Source organism: Paroedura picta, chromosome 11 (assembly GCF_049243985.1).
Source record: "Paroedura picta isolate Pp20150507F chromosome 11, Ppicta_v3.0, whole genome shotgun sequence".
Taxonomy (NCBI): Eukaryota; Metazoa; Chordata; class Lepidosauria; order Squamata; family Gekkonidae; genus Paroedura; species Paroedura picta.
In genome coordinates, this window is record NC_135379.1 from 39,621,058 (window position 1) to 39,639,798 (window position 18,741).

Here is an 18,741-nt window from a genome sequence, read left to right on the forward strand (position 1 = left end):
TGGAAGTCATTATTTGAGTCCTATCCTTAACAAGTTAACTTTGAAGTCCTAAAGGGGCAGTGAACAGTCACATGAGGATGTTGAAGCTGGTCTCCTAATCCACCTTGGATATGAAAAGGAGGAGGAACAGCATACCTGGACCACTTCTGTGCCTTCAATGATCTTCCTGTAGTAAGAAACAGATGGGCCGCTGGAACCTCCAGCAACAACATAGGACCTCTCAGGGTATGCTAGATCCCAAAATCTGAAAGAAGCATAAAAATATTTGGATGCAATCATTTTAGACTTCAAAATAATTTTCTGTGGTTGCTATTATTTTTATTTATTTTATTTATTTATTTATTTATTTATCATACTTATATACCGCCCTCCCCGGAGAAATTATAAGAAATGCAGCACAGAATCACCACAAATGTCTCTCCAGCTTGGCACGCAGTTTATGGTGGTTGGATCTCGGCTTCAGGAAAGTTGTTTGCGTGTGTTCCATGCCATCAAGTCACTTTAACTTATAATGATTGGCCTTATCATTAATAGTTTTATGCACTGTTATAAAGGCTTTCCAGGCTGGAGTCAACTGCTTGTTGTGGGTTTTCTGGGTTGTGTGGCTGTGGCCTGGTAGTTTTACTCCCTGCTGCTTCCCCAGGAATGGTGGCTGGCATCTTCCAAGGCAGGACACAGTAAGATGGGAACCTCTCCATGACAAAATGTGAAGTCACCTTTGCCGTACCTTATCTCCAAAGACGCCAGCCAGACCACAACCACACAGCCCGGAAAACTCACAACCGCCATTAATAGTTTTGCTCCAGTCTTGTGAACTGGAGGCTTCCTTACTCAGGGATTTCTTTAATCAAGTATAGCAGTGCAATCCTACACAGAGTCACACTGACTTTGAGGGATTTAAAGGGACAGAATTCTGTTTAGGATGGCATTACGGAAGAGATAACCAATCCCTTGCTGGGTTGCTAAAGATAGAGCCTTCCTCCCGTGCAAGGAGCCTCCCTTTGGTGGAAATCTCTTCTTCCTCCAGAGGAAAGCTCTCCTGTTCCACCATCGTGGAATGTGCCCTGGACATAATCCTGGAGCTCCAACTTTACAGACAGGTAGAAAAAACAGTGCCTCTGAAAAGGTACTTACTCCTGACGGGTTTGATGCAAACTAGAACATCACAGATGGTGAAATGTTGAGATACAATCATGAGTCTTTCTTGGAAATTACCTTATCTTCATATCAGAGCCTGCAGTCAGTAATATAGGATTTCCATCGGCAGGGCTGCAATATATTCCATGAACACTATGAGGTGAAGTCTGTTGGGCGAAAAAGCAGCTTGGTGAATTACAGCCAATTTATAATCATTTTCATAAACTATAGTAGCATCAAGCTAGTGATCCTGGAGACATTTACACAGCGCAATTATTATTCTTAAATTGATAGACCCCCCTCCCTCCCTTGTGGCTCAGGGCAGCTGAAAACCAGAAGGAACTGTCCTACAATTATTATTTTGCATATATATCACCCTCCCTTATGGCTAAGGGTGTACAGCAATCATTCTACATCAAACATGTTTCTTTAAAACATTTCAGAGCAAAAATTCCAAATTTTATGCTCAAAAGTTTGAATTATGTTCCGGATCTGTATTATCCTTGGTCCAATGTGCTTATACCTCCATGCAAATCTGCAGAGGACTGCAAAAGTCTTCCCCATGTTCAAAAACCAGGAAGCCAAACCTGCTGTTCCGAAAGAGGAGGGGCGCTGCTGGCCCACAGTGTGAAGCGTCGGTCGCCTGTTTCCATATCCCACATGGAGACTTCATTGTTGCCTTGAACAGCTACGGAAAAGTCATTGACAAAAGTTACGCCAAAAGCAAGGTCAGGGTGTGTGTGGGCGTGGGTGATACTCACCGCTACATTAACAAAGGTTTGCTCTGGGACTCTGATCTATCAGTATTTCTATTTATTGAATTTATAGGACCATTTTTTAAAAGTTAATCGAGTTAAAAACAAAATGAGAGCTGCTTCTCAGCATTCAGTGCAACCTGTTCTTGTGACGACCAAGGGAGAACGCCCTCATTTCTCACATATCCTTGTTCTGTCTCAGTGTTCACAATACTCTCACATGGAGTGTCCAAGGGGAACAAGTTACAACAGCTTTTCTTAGAATCCGGAAGTTCTGCTGATTCTTCAGGGTTTGTCCTGGCTGCCACATGTTTCTGCTCACATCAACAAGCCTGCCAGGGCACCCAACTCAATCACAAGCTATTTCCCCTCTCTTTCAAAACCGCAACCCACGATCCTGCAGATTTGTAAAGTCCCTCTCCTGCCGCAGGCCTTTCCACTGATGCACTTTGATCTGTGTTACTCCACCTAATGAGGAGGCAACATTCTCTTTGTGAATTGACCAGCAGCTTAAGCAGGACCATTGCCTTTTTCTGCCTGTCCTCCCATGACAACATGGAGACTCCCAGGTGAGCTTCCCCACTTACAGATCTTAATATAATACTCACCAAATACAATCATGAAATCAAAGAGTTGGAGGGACCTCCAGGGTCACCTAGGATACCCCCCTGGAGAATGCAGGAAATTCACAACTACCTGCTCACAGTGACCCCAATTCCATGCCCAGATGATTCCCCCCCCAAAACCCCCTCCCTCCCAGAATCCCAAGCTAATCTAGCCTGGAGGAAATTCATGTCCTGACCACAAAGTGGCGATTGGCATTTCCCTGGGCATGCAAGAAAGGGCCACAAGAGCCAAGCATGGACCCAATCCCTTCTGTAAATGCTATGAGTGCAGAGGCCCTTGCAGTAACATATGTTAGGTTATAACTGACTGACAGAGTAACAGGTAAACACAGCTATTATTAACTTCCACCTTCAATTGAAAAGCAAGTGGCTCTTATTAGCTTCAGCAGGACAGACATAAGGAAGTCACCAGTCTCGGTGGCTGCGAATAGTGAAGATCTCAGCTTCATGAAGTAGTGGTTGTTCCACCTCTTCAAACTGAACTGCTGGGGGTTTGCAGAAGCCAGACATTCAGTTTGGACATGGCTAATGAGTCCCAACTTGTCAACACTGGAATGCCCGAAGAAAAAGAAAGATGTGTTCTACCTGCAATAACCCATGACTGGGAGAGGGGATGCATCAGCAGGCGCCTGATCCGTGCCCTGGAAGGGTGGGAATGGCTTGAGATAGGTAACTGGAACCTCATGTCCCAGCATGCCATGGTGCCACTGCTTGTGCCTTTTGAAGAAAAGAAAATCTCCGTCACCAATCTGCAACCTTTTAAGCAATGTCTTTAGCAGTCTGACAAGACATTATCCAGTATGCATGGCATTCAGACATCATTATCTCTTCTACTGCTACAGCACTTTAAAGAAAATCAGCACTACAAATGAATGTTTGAGTGCTCTCATGACAGCCCTGTAAAACAAGCTACTATTAAGACACAGTCTTTGAGAAAAGTAGGAATTTGAATAGAGACCCAAGCCCAACTCTCTGGTCCTTCAGCTATGCTGGCCTTCCTGAAAGTTAACCTGGGTCTGGCACATGGCAGTTTCAAGTACACAGCAGTTCTAAAGGCGACTGGAATCGTTTATTTGCAATCTGGTCTGTGACGATATAAATAAACTTGACTGACAGTTCTAAAGGTGTGTCGCTATTACGAATGAAAAATGACTAAACCATAGCTTACCAATACAGAGCCAACACTGGTGTATGTCCACAGCAAAGGAGGTTATAAGTCCCAACCTTAAGTCGTGCTTTAATATCCAGGCATTGCTAGAGGATCGGAGGTCCCATCCGACTAAAGAACCGTTTACGGTGGCGTAAGTCAGCACAGACTGGGCCCCTGAATTAAAGTGATGCATGTCTACCACACAGCCATCGTCCTTCTGATCTAGAAACCTAGGAATAAAGGAGGAGGCAGTCACCTAAGTTTAAGTGTGGCTGAAATTCTGCACAGAATGCTAGGGCCTTTGGGAGTAGCTTGAGAGCCAGCAGGGTCCAGCGGTTAAGAGTGGTGGACTCTAGTCTGGAGAACCAGGTTTGATCCCCTACTTCTGTATATGCACCCAGCTGGATAATCTTGGGATAGTCAGGGTTTTTTAGAGCTGTACCTGAGCAGTTCTCTGAGAGCTCTCTCAGCCTTACTTACCTCACAAGGTGTCTGTTGTGGGGAGAGGAAGGGAAAAATGTTTGTAAGCTGCTTTGGGACTCCTTCAGGTAGTGAAGAGTATAAAAAAAACAGCTCTTCTGCTCTTTCCTATGGCAGGCCTTCTTGGGGACATGCAGCTGGACTTTCTCTCCCTCTCTGGCTAGAAGTGCTTCCTCCTTATTCCTCAAGTAGTCACTTGGCCCATGTTAATGCAGGAATCCTGAGGGTTACCTCAGGGCGAGCTGTATTACTTCAGACAGCGAACAGTGGGTGCCGTTTTTCAGTCCACTTCCATGTTAAATAAATCGCTGTGTGGGAAAATCTGACAAATCAGAAAGGAAGGCTCCACCCCTCCCCATTCCCTATGTGCTAATCTTCTACTTACAGGGAAGGGTCATTTCTTTGTTAACATGGGGTACAGTCAAAAGCGTTATCCTGTAGTCTGAACCAGGACAGTCCATTCTAGCATCTTTTTTCTACTCTATGAATAGAACAATTTCTGTGTCTGACAACCAGCACTCCTCCACATGAAGCCAGCTGAGTGACCCTGGGCCAGGCACAGTTGCCTCAGAGCACTCTCAGCCTCACCTCCCTCACAAGGTATCCGTTGTGGGGAGAGGAAGGGAAGGCAACTGTAAGCCACTCTGAGACTCCTTCAGGGTACAGTAAAGCAGGGTATGAAAAACCTTTTTCATCTCCACTACACAGCTTTTACCCTCGCTGGAGTCAGAAGAGACAGCCACTGCCAGTGACAGCTCAGTAATTCGGTGAAAAGACCGGCACACACCTGCTTTGTATTGGAAGAATTTTAGGAGATTTGGGTAACTTCGAAGCTTCAATCCCAAGAAGCTGAATTGCTCCGTTATCTGAAGCGATAGCCAAGTAGTGAGAGCCCTGGCAAAAGGTAAGTGTCGTAACTCGCCCTCCGATCCGAGAATATGTCAAAATGGATCTGTTTGGGGAAACAGAGAGGAACATTCTGTTAGTGCTGTTTAACCATCCTACACTAAGTGGATGCTAACATGCCATAAAATATTGCACAGCAAAGACCAAATAAGTTGGTTACACATCAAGCCCCACCTAAAATATCCCCAATGAACTGTTTCTTCTGCAGAGTGTCATTTCCCCATCACCCCCCTTCAAAATGTAGTTCAAAATGTCCCCTGCAGTAGTTCAACATATCCCCTGCAAAGGACAATCAGAGGTCACTGGAGGGGATAAATCAGTGGGAATCATTCCTGTTCATCCATTGATCTCTATGAAGGACAACATAGAATCCTGGGAAACAGTCCTACAACAATAACAGCGGAAGAGGGAATTAAAGTGGGTTAGTCCTGTCACCTGCTCCTCAGGTGCATCATCCTGACAAGTGAGCAGAGAGGGAAGAATGATTTCTCCGCTCCTGACCTGTCTACTCCTTATCTCCTAGCTCAGTGACCTGCTGCTCATGCAACATTTAAAATTATCTCCTGACTCGCTTCAACCAATCCCTAACACAACTGGTCCCCAGGTTCAGTTAGTTATGGCTTCTTTCAAGGAAATCCTGTCAAGCTCAGCATTGCAATACATTTGCCCCTTTCTCCATATTGCCCATTACCTGGTGGTGGTAGTTTTGCCCTCCATTTTCTGACTGTTCCAGATTTTAACTGTTCCATCATTTGAACATGTGGCAAAGATAGAATGCTCATCCGAGACGCGAATGCGGTTCACTGCGGATTTGTGCTCATGAAGGTGAGCGACCAGAAGCCCCTTGGGATGCCATCCTAAGCAGACCAAAAAAAAATTTTTTTTGTTTTCTTTCAGAGACAGACCTGGAGGATCCATCCATAGCCTCTCTGTCCATGTGCACAGCAACAGAAAACCCCAATGTACCAGGCGCTGTTCATGTCCAACTATCCATTCACATAACTGTTCTGGGGCTCAACATTCTTCAGAGGAAAGGCAAGCTATTGGTTCCCCTTAAGTCTGTGATGCTAGAGACAAAACAGCCTTGAATATGCAAGTATGTGTGAATAAGAAGTTAATAGATATATTCTTATTAATAATTATTATTAATAAATTGAATAGGTGTGTGCATCTTTTTACACAAAATGATGTGTGGACAGGCCATCAGTAAAAGCCAAATTTCTTGCCTGACTTTGGCTGTTTTGCTACGCTAAAAGCAATCTCTCGGTACTTTTTCCATTTGTCTCCCCCGAGGGGTCCCCTGCAAATGGTTTTTCACATCCATCAGCTAACGAGCCCAAAGACTCACTATCTAGCCCAGGGGTAGTCAAACTGTGGCCCTCCAGATGTCCATGGACTACAATTCCCAGGAGCCCCTGCCAGCATTCGCTGGCAGGGGCTCCTGGGAATTGTAGTCCATGGACATCTGGAGGGCCACAGTTTGACTACCCCTGATCTAGCCCCTTCTTATTCGCAACCGGCAGCAATCTTCCAAGCAATTCTTAGGGATCCATGTCTTGGCTACCTTATCTAAAATGACGAGTCGGAAACATTGCAAGATATTGACTTGACCACCAACTTAGATGCCATAACAACAGTGTTTTTAATTTCTTGTGCAGTCACCTTTCCCTAACCAAATGGAGTTCCGAAATCAAATTCACACACTCCTTTTTCCCGAAAGCATCGAAGCTCACTGTACTATATGTGGGCATGTGCACATAATGCTCAATACTCTGGAACCATGAAGAGGGCTCCTCCTAATGCACCTTCTCCACGAGCAGCCCTTGGCATCGACAGGACCCAAAGTGCCCTTTTAGGTCTTCCCCCTCATAGCAGCACTGGCCTTTCCCCGAAGGAGCGTGGAGAATCACCTGGCGGTGGCGGCTTGCTCTCCCATTCGGCGTTCTCCATCATCTGCTTGGCGATTCTTTCGGCGTTGCATTGCTCTCGCTTCTGCTGGATAAGCTGCTGCAGTTCCGTCTTGCAAGTGGTGATGCGCAGCTGGTACGTCGAGGGGGAAGCGATGCTGCTCAAAACTTGAATGGTTGGCTTCCTAGTCGGGACGGCGGTCCCATCAGCTGCCTGAAATGCATGAACTGTAATATCATTCAGCTTCCTTTGCAGCCCTAGGCCCACTGATACTCTCCTCTCTAAAAAAAAAAAAAAAAAGCCCACGCATCACCCTCCTTCTCCCCTGCCCCTCCCCTCCTTCCCTCCCCGCCGAAATCCATCAAGGCATTCTGTTCCTGGACCTGTTTTTACTATTACTGTTTAATATTGTACTGTTACCCCCTCCCTCCATTATATCCAATGAAGAGTCCTTCTCATAGGATATAATGGAGCAGATGGGGGCACTCTCTTTGGGAGCCCCTAGAAGTGGAGCCCAAGGACCAATCATTTTGGAATTTGGAGGAGAGTCAGGGAAGAGCCTCCCGGAGCTACCCTGAATGTTTGGAGGCTGTAACTTAAACCTCCACCCCCAAGGCTCCAGGAAAAGTGGAAATCCCCATTGTAGTCAGTGGTGCCATTGACTTTAATGGGTGCAGAAGACAAATTGGCACAAGCCTACTCTGTTTTTGCAAAGCCATAACAAAAGATGACTGGACAGGGGGTCAGAAGCATATCCCTATATGTTAGCGCCACACCTACAAGCTCCTTCTTCCTTGCTCAGGATTGGGTATAATGCAAATAAAAGATATGCTGAGAAATACCTGTGGAGAGGATGACAAGGGAGCACCAATGCCAGCTGAAGACTCTGATCGGAGAGGTTTGCCGGTCTGGACGGTTTCTTGCTCTGTGGCTTGGCTGTGTCCTTTGCTCATTGGCTGGGGGATATTAGAAGGCTCCAAAGAGCCAAACATGCTCTTCCATTCTTCATTTACATTTGAGTCTTGTTTTACATGTTTTCTAGCTAAAAGTCAACAAGCCCCAAAAGGATTATAAGAAGGCTGCAAATGAGTTATTGTAACAGATCTTCAAGAGTGGCTCTGACCTTTAGCAATGTAAACAAAACCTGATTTATTCTTATAAATACTAGATACAAGATACTACAGTATCATGTTAATTGGGGGGGGGAAGAATTGAGAGTTGATCTGAAGCTGTTGTTACACAGAGCATATCTGAGCAGAGTTGTACGTTTCTAAGTTTGTTGAAATTAATGGCTTAAGAAGCTCTATTCAAAATTGCACTGTAAATACCCTTCATCTTAAACTTTACAGATCTTTTCTGTCATCCACAACTCTTTACACAGAAAGAGGGGATAAACAGCATGATTTGTGTTCTCAGCATTAAGCTACATTCAGCACTTAAGAAGCAACAGATAAATAATGTCACAAAGAGAAAATTACTACTGGTATGAAATAGGATCAAGTTTCCAACAAGACCGGAAAATACCAACTGCGTGCACAGATGTTCTAGTTTGGAGAAAATGCTTGTTTTGGAGATTCCATTTAAGGTCCAAAAGCTGCAATATACAGGACTAATTGCATCCAAAGAAGATCATTATTTGAAGAAAAAAAATGTAGATCTGTACTGTTTAAGAAGAAGGATGTTTTTTTACCCCACTTTTCACTACCAGAAGGAATCTCAAAGTGGCTTAAAATTTCCTGCCTTTCCTCTCCCCACAACAGATACCCCACAACAGATAGGTGGGGCTGAGAGAGCTCTAATGGGACTGCTCTGTGAGAACAGCTCTATCAGGACTGTGACTGGCCCAAGGTCACCCAGCTGGGCTGCATGTGGAGGAGGAGAAGGGAATCAAACCCAGCTCACCATATTAGAGACCACCACTCCTAACCACTACACCAAGCTGGTGAAAATCTTGAGTTTAGTTGTTCATGCTTATTGTGTCTTTACAGCTTTAAATTATAGTGTTTAGGACTGCTATAAAATAAAATACTGCTGATTTTTTGTATTGATATGATGCAGCAATGCATTTTGTCAGGTACAGAGGCATACTTTCATGGGTTGATGATTTGTGGTCAAAAACAAACTATAAAGGTAAAGGTATCCCCTGTGCAAGCACCGGGTCATGTCTGACCCTTGGGGTGACGCCCTCTAGCGTTTTCTTGGCAGACTCAATACGGGGTGGTTTGCCAGTGCCTTCCCCAGTCATTACCGTTTACCCCCCAGCAGCAAGCTGGGTACTCATTTTACCGACCTTGGAAGGATAGAAGGCTGAGTCAACCTTGAGCCAGCTGCTGGGATCGAACTCCCAGCCTCACAGACAGAGCTTCAGACTGCATTTCTGCTGCCTTAGTACTCTGCGTCACAAGAAACTCTTAAAACAAACTATACAGCTATACAAATCAAACATGTATATTTCCCTATTTTGCATGCATGATCTGACTAACTGGCAAGGAACAATGCAGAAGCAGAAAGTGGATTCAGTAGTTAGAGAAATATTACCGGAGGCCATGACAGACAGCCATGTTTGATACAATAACTTTGTCTTCCTCCCATAGCAGAAGAGTTGTTTTTTATACCTCACTTTTCTCTTCTGTAAGGAGTCTCGGTGACTTACAATCACCTCCCGTTCCTCTCCCCACCACAGGCAGGTTGTGATGGAGGTGGGACTGAGAGTTCAGACAGAACTGTGCCTGGCTCAACAGGCTTCATATGGAGGAATGGGGAATAAAACCCAGTTCTCCAGATTAGAGTCCATTACTCTTAACCATGCTAGCTCCCATAAAACTGAAGCTCGACTCCCTTGTGGTTGAACGTTTTTAAAAATAAAGTATTTGAATGGATACAAAATTTCCGTCTAAGACGTCTGGTTTCCGATGTCTCATTCTCACATGCAGTTCATCTCTGCCTTAGACCAGGTTCACAACACCCAAGCAGATCACTTTCATTCCTTTATCACTGCTAGCTGAATGTATGAACCACATTTAGTTAATGTGTACTCTGAAAATTCCCTCCGCAGCTTCCCCCTTTAATCTGCAAAGAGAAGCAAGCCGGCCTTCTGGCTGCACATAGAATCCGCGGACACTTAATATGGCTAACAAAATATTATTTTACACCTTACTCCAATAGCATAATGGAGCCAGCTTGGTGTTGTGGTTAGGAGTGGGGACTTCTGATCTGGCGAGCCGGGTTCGATTCTGAGCTCCCCCACATGCAACCAGCTAGGTGATGTTGGGCTCACCACGGCACTGATAAAACTGTTCTAACCGAGCAGTGATATCAGGGCTCTCTCAGCCTTACCCACCTCACAGGGTGTCTGTTGTGAGGAGAGGAAGGGGAAGGTGATTGTAAGCCGCTTTGAGCCTCCTTCAGGTAGAGAAAAGCAGCATATAAGAACCAACTCTTCTTCTTCTTCAAGAGGACATGAACCGCACGGGACTGTACTAACCACGCTTGTCATCGGACTCCTGCTTCATTTTGACAAGATCCGCTTGCCTCCCCATTATGCCCAGCGTGGCCAAGTCGATCACTCCTTTCTGGGTGCTGTCGTGAAGGTGGCTTTGGTCGACTATATTAGCCTTGGCTTTGTTGGATTTTAACATGAAGTCTCTTAAGGCTAGCAGCTTGTCTTCTTCTTCTTCCGTCATCCCCTATCGCAAAACAAAACCCACAATTGCTTGTTGGAGATTAAGCGCTTGCTGGAACCTGGGAGAGGACGGAGTGTGCTACACATTCGGCACGGCTAAGATGTTAACGCTACTTAAACGGTCCCTTTGTGAAACTGTTCAGCCGTGGCTGGCGCAGAGGGTCAGTACACTGTTTGTAAACGATCACAGTTGGCATGGGTTTCTCATCCAGAAAGGAACAGCCTTGAATCATCAGGCAGATTTTACTGTCCTCAAGTTAAAAAGTCCTCGTTGAATAAGAAATAAAACATTGGAAAGTGTTTACGACGACCAGCCAGAATAATCTGTGACCCATGGCCATGGAACTCACTCCATGAGTGCTTGCACTCGAAAGCTCACGCCCTGAATAAATCTGTGTTGGTCTTAAAGGTGCTACTGGACTCTGATTTTATTGTGCTACTTCAGGCCAACACGGCTACCCACTTGAATCTATCCATGAGTTCTGGTAAGCTCCTAGGGGAGTGCCCAAGTTTTCTAAAAAGGTTGGATATAAATCTTTTCAGTAAACAAATAATAGTCTGGAACACTTTTGTTCGTTGTTAAGTGCTATAGGAGTTATATGCCTGAATCTTTTTAAGAAAGAGACTCAGGTTATGTCTTTATATCTATATCTCAAACTGATCACAATATCACAAGCTATCGTAACAGTTTTTAGATGTCAAGTTTTAATCAGTAAATTAGTCAATGAAGCCTTTTATCCTTGGTTAAAGTATCCGACCTCCATTCAGCCCCAAATTTCACTGTCAGCTGAACATCTCTCTCTTACAGCTTTTTAAAAGAAGATTGGGATAAAAACTGTACTTCTTTTTAAAACCACAGTCTAGAGACGGCATCATCACAGAGACGGATATCACATAGAGAATTTCTTGCAGCACAGACATACAGTCCCAACAGACCTCACCAAATGAGAGAATGTACAGTCCTTAAAATGAAGATGAGAAAATTCTGCTACATGATGGCTCTTTATCGCATGGCAAAAGTTCTACTGGATGATATGGCAGGGGTGGCTTTTTGTCACAAGGCCACTTGCAAATATAATATCTAGATCCGCTCTTTAGTTTCCACCTCTGAAAGAAGTCAATTGGAGGCGCCTCATCCCCCTTGCCCTAAACCTTATAGGTAGTAAATCTGACCCACAACAGCTCTTAAATAGAACCAGCTTGCGTGCACAACTATGTTATAGAGCAAGAGTAACACAGGAATGTCCTCCCATCAAAGCCCCCATTAACTTAAATGGTGCTAGGCAGGAGAAAGAGCAAGAGGTGCTGCGTGCTATGCATATACTTCAATGTGGCACTGTTGACAGGACTATATGGCCTCCGGTCTCATCCTGCGTTCTCAGGCACTGCTATGACAACCTCTCCGTCATTACCTGAGAGAGTAGCTTCTTTAGCAGCTGCGCAATGGCTGGGTCTTCAGGAGGGGGGCAGTCAGGGAGAGCGCCGTTCCTCTTCTTCTGGCGAAGCTGCAGAGTTCTGAAAAGGCTTCCGATGTCTTTTGATCTCAGGGCATAATCAAATATGGAACGACTGACCGGTTCTTTGAGGACGCTCAGCAGGACTATTTCCTTATCGATCTGCAAGTCAGGAGAAGGAAGAAGTAAGCGATCACCCAGATGCACGATGGAGGGATGTTGTGAAAGGATTTCGGATCACCTCATTCACGCGGGACTATTGCAAAGCTTTGTCGAGCGTCACAAGCTTTTCCCGTTTCAGCCTGCAGTCTGTTCCACTTCTAGAATCAGACTGAGTCCAATTTGGAAAAATGCCTGATTACTTCTGCATATTAGGTACTCCCTCTCAACATTGGGCTTTTCTGCTATCTCATACCGATGCGTTCCCTTCTAAGGTTCAATTCAGAAGACGCCACCATATCCCTTTGCACAAAATTTGTTAGCCGCCACAAGCTGGTCAACTGGAGTGGAGGGACAGAAGTTAAGTAAATAAAATGCTTTGTCCCTGTGGAATGGGCTTGGCCGACACAATGCAGCATATAACTTTAGAATGCCTTCTTCACAAAGTATCCCACCGGAAATGTCAAGGACCCTGCTATTACAAAGGTGGTTGCCAAATATTTAGATGAAGTTACCTCGGCTAACTGTAAACACTAAGGTTTGATGTTGTGATTTTGTATCCATCTTTCAAGATATACTGTCCATTCATATTTTACATGCCATTAAAGATCTTGATTGAGCGATACTGCAAAGCTTAAGCAGGTATATTCAGAAGCTATTCCTGCCGAGTTGTGGAACTTTACTCCCCTGTAAGTATGCTTAAACTGCAGTCCTGCTTACTGTCACAAGTTTGTCGGTTTCCAAAGAAGACAATATTCTAAAAAGTGCTAATAAGCTTTGAGCCTAATAATTTAGTTATGACTTTAAGAACCCTTTTCCAAGTCAAACTAGTTTTAAATAACTATTTTAGATGGCATCCAACTCCTCTTGTTGACTTTCAAAGGTTGCAACATGCTTTGCAATCATTACTATTTTTTTCTTAACAACAGTCCTATGAGGTGGTTCACTGCTATTCCTCTTTAAACTTTATTTATTATTTATTAATTTTATTTCTAAGCTGCTGCTCCTAGTCAACTAGCTCACAGCAGCTAACGACATTCATTAACATACAACACAGTGTGTATATTTACTTTAGTAACTTTTGATCCTTCCTTTCTTCCATGGAGGCTTAAGGGCAGCTTAAAATTGTCCCCTCTCTACCATTTTATCCTCACAACCTTCTGAGGCTGACAATGTGGCCATCCAGCTACCCATGCAGTAGTTAGCTAACTATCTGGTTTGTTTAAATCAGGGGTAGTCAAAAAGCGGCCCTCCTGATGTCCATGGACTACCATTCCCATGACCCCCTGCCAGCATTTGCTAGCAGGGGCTCCAGGGAATTGTAGTCCATGGACATCTGGAGGGCCGCAGTTTGACTACCCCTGGTTTAAATAGTCCTCAGTAAAATAGTCCTCAGACATTTCTGGCAGGGCATCATTTGCTCCAGCAGCAATGAGCATATTGCACCAAAGGATCTAGATGGTGGACATTTGTGATAAAACTGACACAAAGCATGAGAAAACAAGGTAGCATATATTACGCATGCATACATTTGATGGTGCATTTATTTATTTATACCCAACTTTTCTCCCCAGTTAGTAGCTTAGAATATTGTTCTTTTCTCCTCCATTATCCCACAACTGCAACCCTGTGAGGTAGGCCAGTCCGAGTGTATACGACAGATCCAAGGTCACATAGTGAACTGCTAAGGTAAAAGTCGAGCTGTGAACCTGCGACTCTTAGTTCAAAACTCTAACCATTACGTGCCATGGGGAAGAAGTGGAGATGAGTCAACTTCAAGTCTCCTATATCCTGCAATCCCAAATGGATGAAAGGTACATGGTGCGGCTGATACCTTACCTGGATGATTGGCTGAGTAATGAAAGGATGCAGGTAAGGCATAAGCTTGCAATAAACATCGGCAATATTCAAGCGCTGTGCTACAACAGTTATAAACCCAACTGCTCCATAGCGTATCCAGAGATTAGGATGGCACAAGAACGGTGCTGCAGAAGTAAGGAAGAGAATCATGTTTTAACAGGTGTCACTGTACATTCAGAGCCTCTTTTGGCGCAGAGTGGTAAGGCAGCTGTCTGAAAGCTTTGCCCATGAGGCTGGGAGTTCAATCCCAGCAGCCGGCTCAGAAACTGGGCGGGAACAAATCGGGCGGGAAGAAAAACCAAGCGGGGAAACTGTAAACAGAAAACGGAGGGGGGGAGGGTAAGGGGGAAGAGAGCGGGGGAGAAAGAAAGACAAGACACCAACCAAACTACCAACAACTGGGAAAAAATCAGGAAGCAACATTGTGATGTGCACAGAAAAGAGGGGAAGGGGAAAGAAGGGAAAAAGGGGAGGGGGGAGGGGAGAAGGGGAGGGGGGGAAAGAAGGAAAAAAAAACGGGAAGGGAAGGAGAAAGCGAGAGGAGAAAGGACTGAAATAAAGAAAAGGGGAGGGGGGAAGGGGAGGGGGAGGGGGGAGGAGGGGGGGAAAGGAAAAAAAAAACGGGAAGGGAAGGAGAAAGTGAGAGGAGAAAGGACTGAAATAAAGAAAAGGGGAGAGGGAGGGGAGAAGGGGAGGGGGGGAAAGAAGAAAAAAAACGGGAAGGGAAGGAGAAAGTGAGAGGAGAAAGGACTGAAATAAAGAAAAGGAGAGGGGAGAGGGAGAAAGGAAATACTCCAAAATCAAAAAAGAGGAGGAATCAAGAGGGAGTCAAAGATAGCCCAATCTTCACCAGCTACCAACCCACACCTGACTTATCCCCACCCCCCTACCCAGCCAAACCAAATTAAATCAACATATCCACCCACCAATCAGCCAAAACAATAAACCCAACACAATTAAACACCATCAACTGACCTACCCCAAACCCACCCAAAAAAATTAATTCTACCAATTAAACAACTAATCCCCACCCCAAACAACTGATTCTACCCCAAAACCACCCAAATAATCAATCCTACTAATTAAACAAGCAATCACCATCAATTGAACACCCAACCCAGCCTGAGGAAATTAGCTCAATCAACCAATTAGCCCAACTTACCAACCAACCCAATAACTTGCCCCCCACTTACCAAACAACCCTACCATCCAACTGAACCACACCCAATTCATAAACCTCAGTCCCAACCCAACATGAAATAACACACAGATCACTCATACACCACACACCCCTGGATTGGGCAACCCTGAGGTGCCACAATAGGCGATCGGGACTACCCCTCCAGGCTCCCACAACGATACACATCCTACACCCAACACATAACTACACAAGCAGAACTGGGAAGCCCTGAGAGGCTGTAATTAGCGATCAGGGCCAACCTCCCACAGATACACAACTCACACACACAAAGACAGAACCGGGGTTTAACAATCAACCCCAGCCAAACCACTGAACCAAGAATTGAACCAACAGTGTCCATAGAGCTCACAATGCCTAACAAATCTGAGGAAGGAGGAAAAGCAGGGGCCATGATAGGGTCAGGGATCCCAATAATAAGGGGCAAAGGCAGGGACAGCGGATGGCGGAGGTACATCAAACCAAGGGGGCCGAAAACCAACCATACTCAGGCCCCCTCCAGACTCCGCCCCATCCCTCGTGACACTAGGGTGGAGGCAAAGGTAAACAACCCGCCTCTGACACTGGTGCTGTGCAACGCCAGGTCAATAAACAACAAAACCTCTACGCTGCAAAACTACTTTGCAGAGCAAAGAGCAGACCTGGCGTGCTTGACAGAAACCTGGACCAGGGAAGGGGAGACAGTTGCCCTCAAAGACCTAGCCCCTGCTGGGTTCTCTGTCCTCCACCAGTCCCGGACAGCGGGGCGGGGAGGAGGGGTGGCAATCCTAACCCGAGAGGCTTTCTCCTTTAGAGCCCTCCCTGCGCCGTCAATACCAGGCATTGAATGTGTTGGCCTCGGATGGGGCTCAACCGAGAGCGTGGCCATCTGGTTAGTGTACCGCGCACCCAATGCACCACCAGATGCCCTGCCTGCCCTGCTAGAGGCGGTGGCGGCCTGGACGCTACAGTTCTCCAGTCTACTAGTCCTGGGGGACTTTAACGTCCATGCTGAGCTACTGTCCTCTAGAACTGGACAGGACCTAGTGTCAACCATGGCAACACTGGGGCTCTCGCAATTTGTTGTTGGCCCCACCCATCAAGCAGGCCACACCCTGGACCTTATTTTCGGCGTAGGTTTGGATGTGGATCTGGTCACAACAACAGCCGTGCCATGGTCAGACCACTATGCTCTAAAGGCTCGGCTAAGGCTTCCACCACCTCCTCAGTTGGGCGCCGAGCAAATTTTAGCTCGCCCGCGGAGACTTATGGATCCAATAGGATTCCTGAACGCTCTGCGGGAACCAATGCCTCCCGGCACTTCTCTCAATGGCCTGGTCAGTGACTGGCATGACAGACTGCTGGCTGCCATTGATGAGATAGCTCCCCGACGCCCTCTCTGCCCCCGTCTCAAGCGAGCTCCCTGGTACACCGAGGAGCTTCGCGACAAGAAACGGGAACTGAGACGGCTAGAGCGAGTTTGGAGGAAGACTCGTGACGAAGCCTCGAGAACATCTTATAGAATTCAGATGAAAGCCTATGAGATGGCGGTGAAGTCAGTAAAACGCAATTTTTACTCGGCTACCATCGCATCTGCAGACTCACGCCCAGCTCAATTGTTTAAGGTAGTTCGATCCCTCACTGCCCTGATTGAAGGGCAACAAAACAGTAGCCAATTGGACATCAGCTGTGAGGCATTTGCGAGTCATTTTGCAGACAAAATCTCGACACTCCGCCACGACCTCCCTCCAACCTTAGATACAAAAAGTGAACTAGAGGCCCCTTGGCCATCTTTGGAGAAAACTATGAGTAACTTCAGACGACTCACGCTGGCCGAAGTGGACAGGATACTAGCGACAACAAGACCAACTACATGCCCACTAGACCCTTGCCCATCCTGGCTCTTAAAAACAGCCGGCATAAGAATAAAGGGCCCCCTCCGGGAGATAATCAACCTATCTCTCACAACAGGAGAATTCCCGGAGGGTTTGAAAGAGGCTGTGGTACGTCCACTGTTGAAAAAAACATCTCTAAATCCACAAGAGCCTAACAACTACAGGCCCGTCTCACACCTAGCATTTCTGGGCAAGACGATAGAAAGGGCAGTCGCAAACCAACTGACGGAGTACCTGGAAGAAGCTTCGGTCCTAGACCCATCCCAGTCTGGCTTCCGGCCTGGCCATGGGGTAGAGACAGCGCTAGTCGCCCTGACGGACGACCTCCGTCGCCAGTTAGATCGAGGCGGGTCGGCACTGCTGATATTATTAGACCTCTCAGCAGCGTTCGACACAGTCGATCACGAGCTTCTAGCTCGCCGCCTCATCGATGCTGGAATACAAGGGACAGCCCTTCAATGGCTGATCTCCTTCCTCCAGGATCGTGGACAGAGGGTTGCAATAGGAGAGAAAACATCAGGCCGCCGGCAACTTACTTGTGGAGTCCCACAAGGAGCGGTCCTCTCTCCTATCCTATTTAACATCTTCATGCGCCCTCTCGCACAACTGGTACGGAAGTTTGGGCTGGGTTGCCACCAATATGCAGATGACACCCAGCTCTTCCTCCTGATGGATGGCCGCCCTGACTCTCCCCCAGAAGCATTAGCCAGCTGCCTGGAAGCAGTGACGAGATGGCTCAAGCAGAGTCGTCTGAAGCTCAATCCTTCAAAGACGGAGGTCCTGTGGCTGGGTAGGAAGGGCCCATGCGAGGAAGCGCGCCTGCCTACCCTGGATGGCGTGCAGCTCTCTACGGCTCACTCCGCCAGGAACCTAGGCGTGATTCTGGACGCCTCCCTCACAATGGAGGCCCAGATCACAAAGGTAGCGCGGCTGGCATTCTACCATCTCCGCCAAGCCAAACTACTAGCGCCCTACCTGGCCCCGGAACACCTAGCCACAGTGATCCATGCGACGGTCACCTCTAGACTGGACTTTTGTAACTCGCTCTACGCAGGCCTGCCCTCAGCCCTGACCCGGAAACTACAACTGGTTCAAAATGCAGCAGCCAGGATCCTCACAGCAACACCGTGGAGGTCTCATATCCGGCCTATTCTCCACCAGCTGCAATGGTTACCAGTTGAATTCCGGATCAGACTAAAGGTTCTGGTTATTACCTTCAAGGCCATACGCGGTCAGGGCCCAGTGTACCTGAGGGACCGCCTCCCCGCCTATGCCCCCAAAAGAGCTCTGCGCTCTACTACCACCAACCAGCTAAGGATCCCTGGCCCTAAAGAAGTCCGTCTGGTCTCGACCAGGGCCAGAGCATTCTCTGTTCTGGCCCCTACCTGGTGGAACGAGCTCCCAGAAGAGATCAGGGCCCTGACGGAGCTTAAACAGTTCCGCAGGGCCTGCAAAAAGGAGCTCCTCCACCAGGCATTTGGCTGAGACCAGACGTAATCAACAGCGACCAAGGGCCCCTGCTCCCCCCCCACCCCCCCCTCAGAATTCAATA

General features: G+C 46.6%; 1 protein-coding gene across 2 annotated transcripts in view; it reads right to left on the reverse strand.

Moving 5' to 3' along the window:
• Positions 1 to 18,741, reverse strand: part of PIK3R4 (phosphoinositide-3-kinase regulatory subunit 4) — a 37,577-nt gene that overhangs the window by 1,118 nt on the left and 17,718 nt on the right. For both annotated transcript variants that reach the window (XM_077304404.1, XM_077304405.1), the window contains exons 8-19: positions 14,097 to 14,242; positions 12,057 to 12,260; positions 10,447 to 10,648; positions 7,805 to 8,004; positions 6,965 to 7,175; positions 5,746 to 5,911; positions 4,936 to 5,100; positions 3,687 to 3,898; positions 3,104 to 3,235; positions 1,725 to 1,825; positions 1,216 to 1,304; positions 136 to 244 (exon numbers count right to left, since the gene is read on the reverse strand). In XM_077304404.1, coding sequence (XP_077160519.1) covers positions 136 to 244; positions 1,216 to 1,304; positions 1,725 to 1,825; positions 3,104 to 3,235; positions 3,687 to 3,898; positions 4,936 to 5,100; positions 5,746 to 5,911; positions 6,965 to 7,175; positions 7,805 to 8,004; positions 10,447 to 10,648; positions 12,057 to 12,260; positions 14,097 to 14,242 — 1,937 coding nt within the window. The remainder of the gene's footprint in view (positions 1 to 135; positions 245 to 1,215; positions 1,305 to 1,724; positions 1,826 to 3,103; positions 3,236 to 3,686; positions 3,899 to 4,935; positions 5,101 to 5,745; positions 5,912 to 6,964; positions 7,176 to 7,804; positions 8,005 to 10,446; positions 10,649 to 12,056; positions 12,261 to 14,096; positions 14,243 to 18,741) is intronic.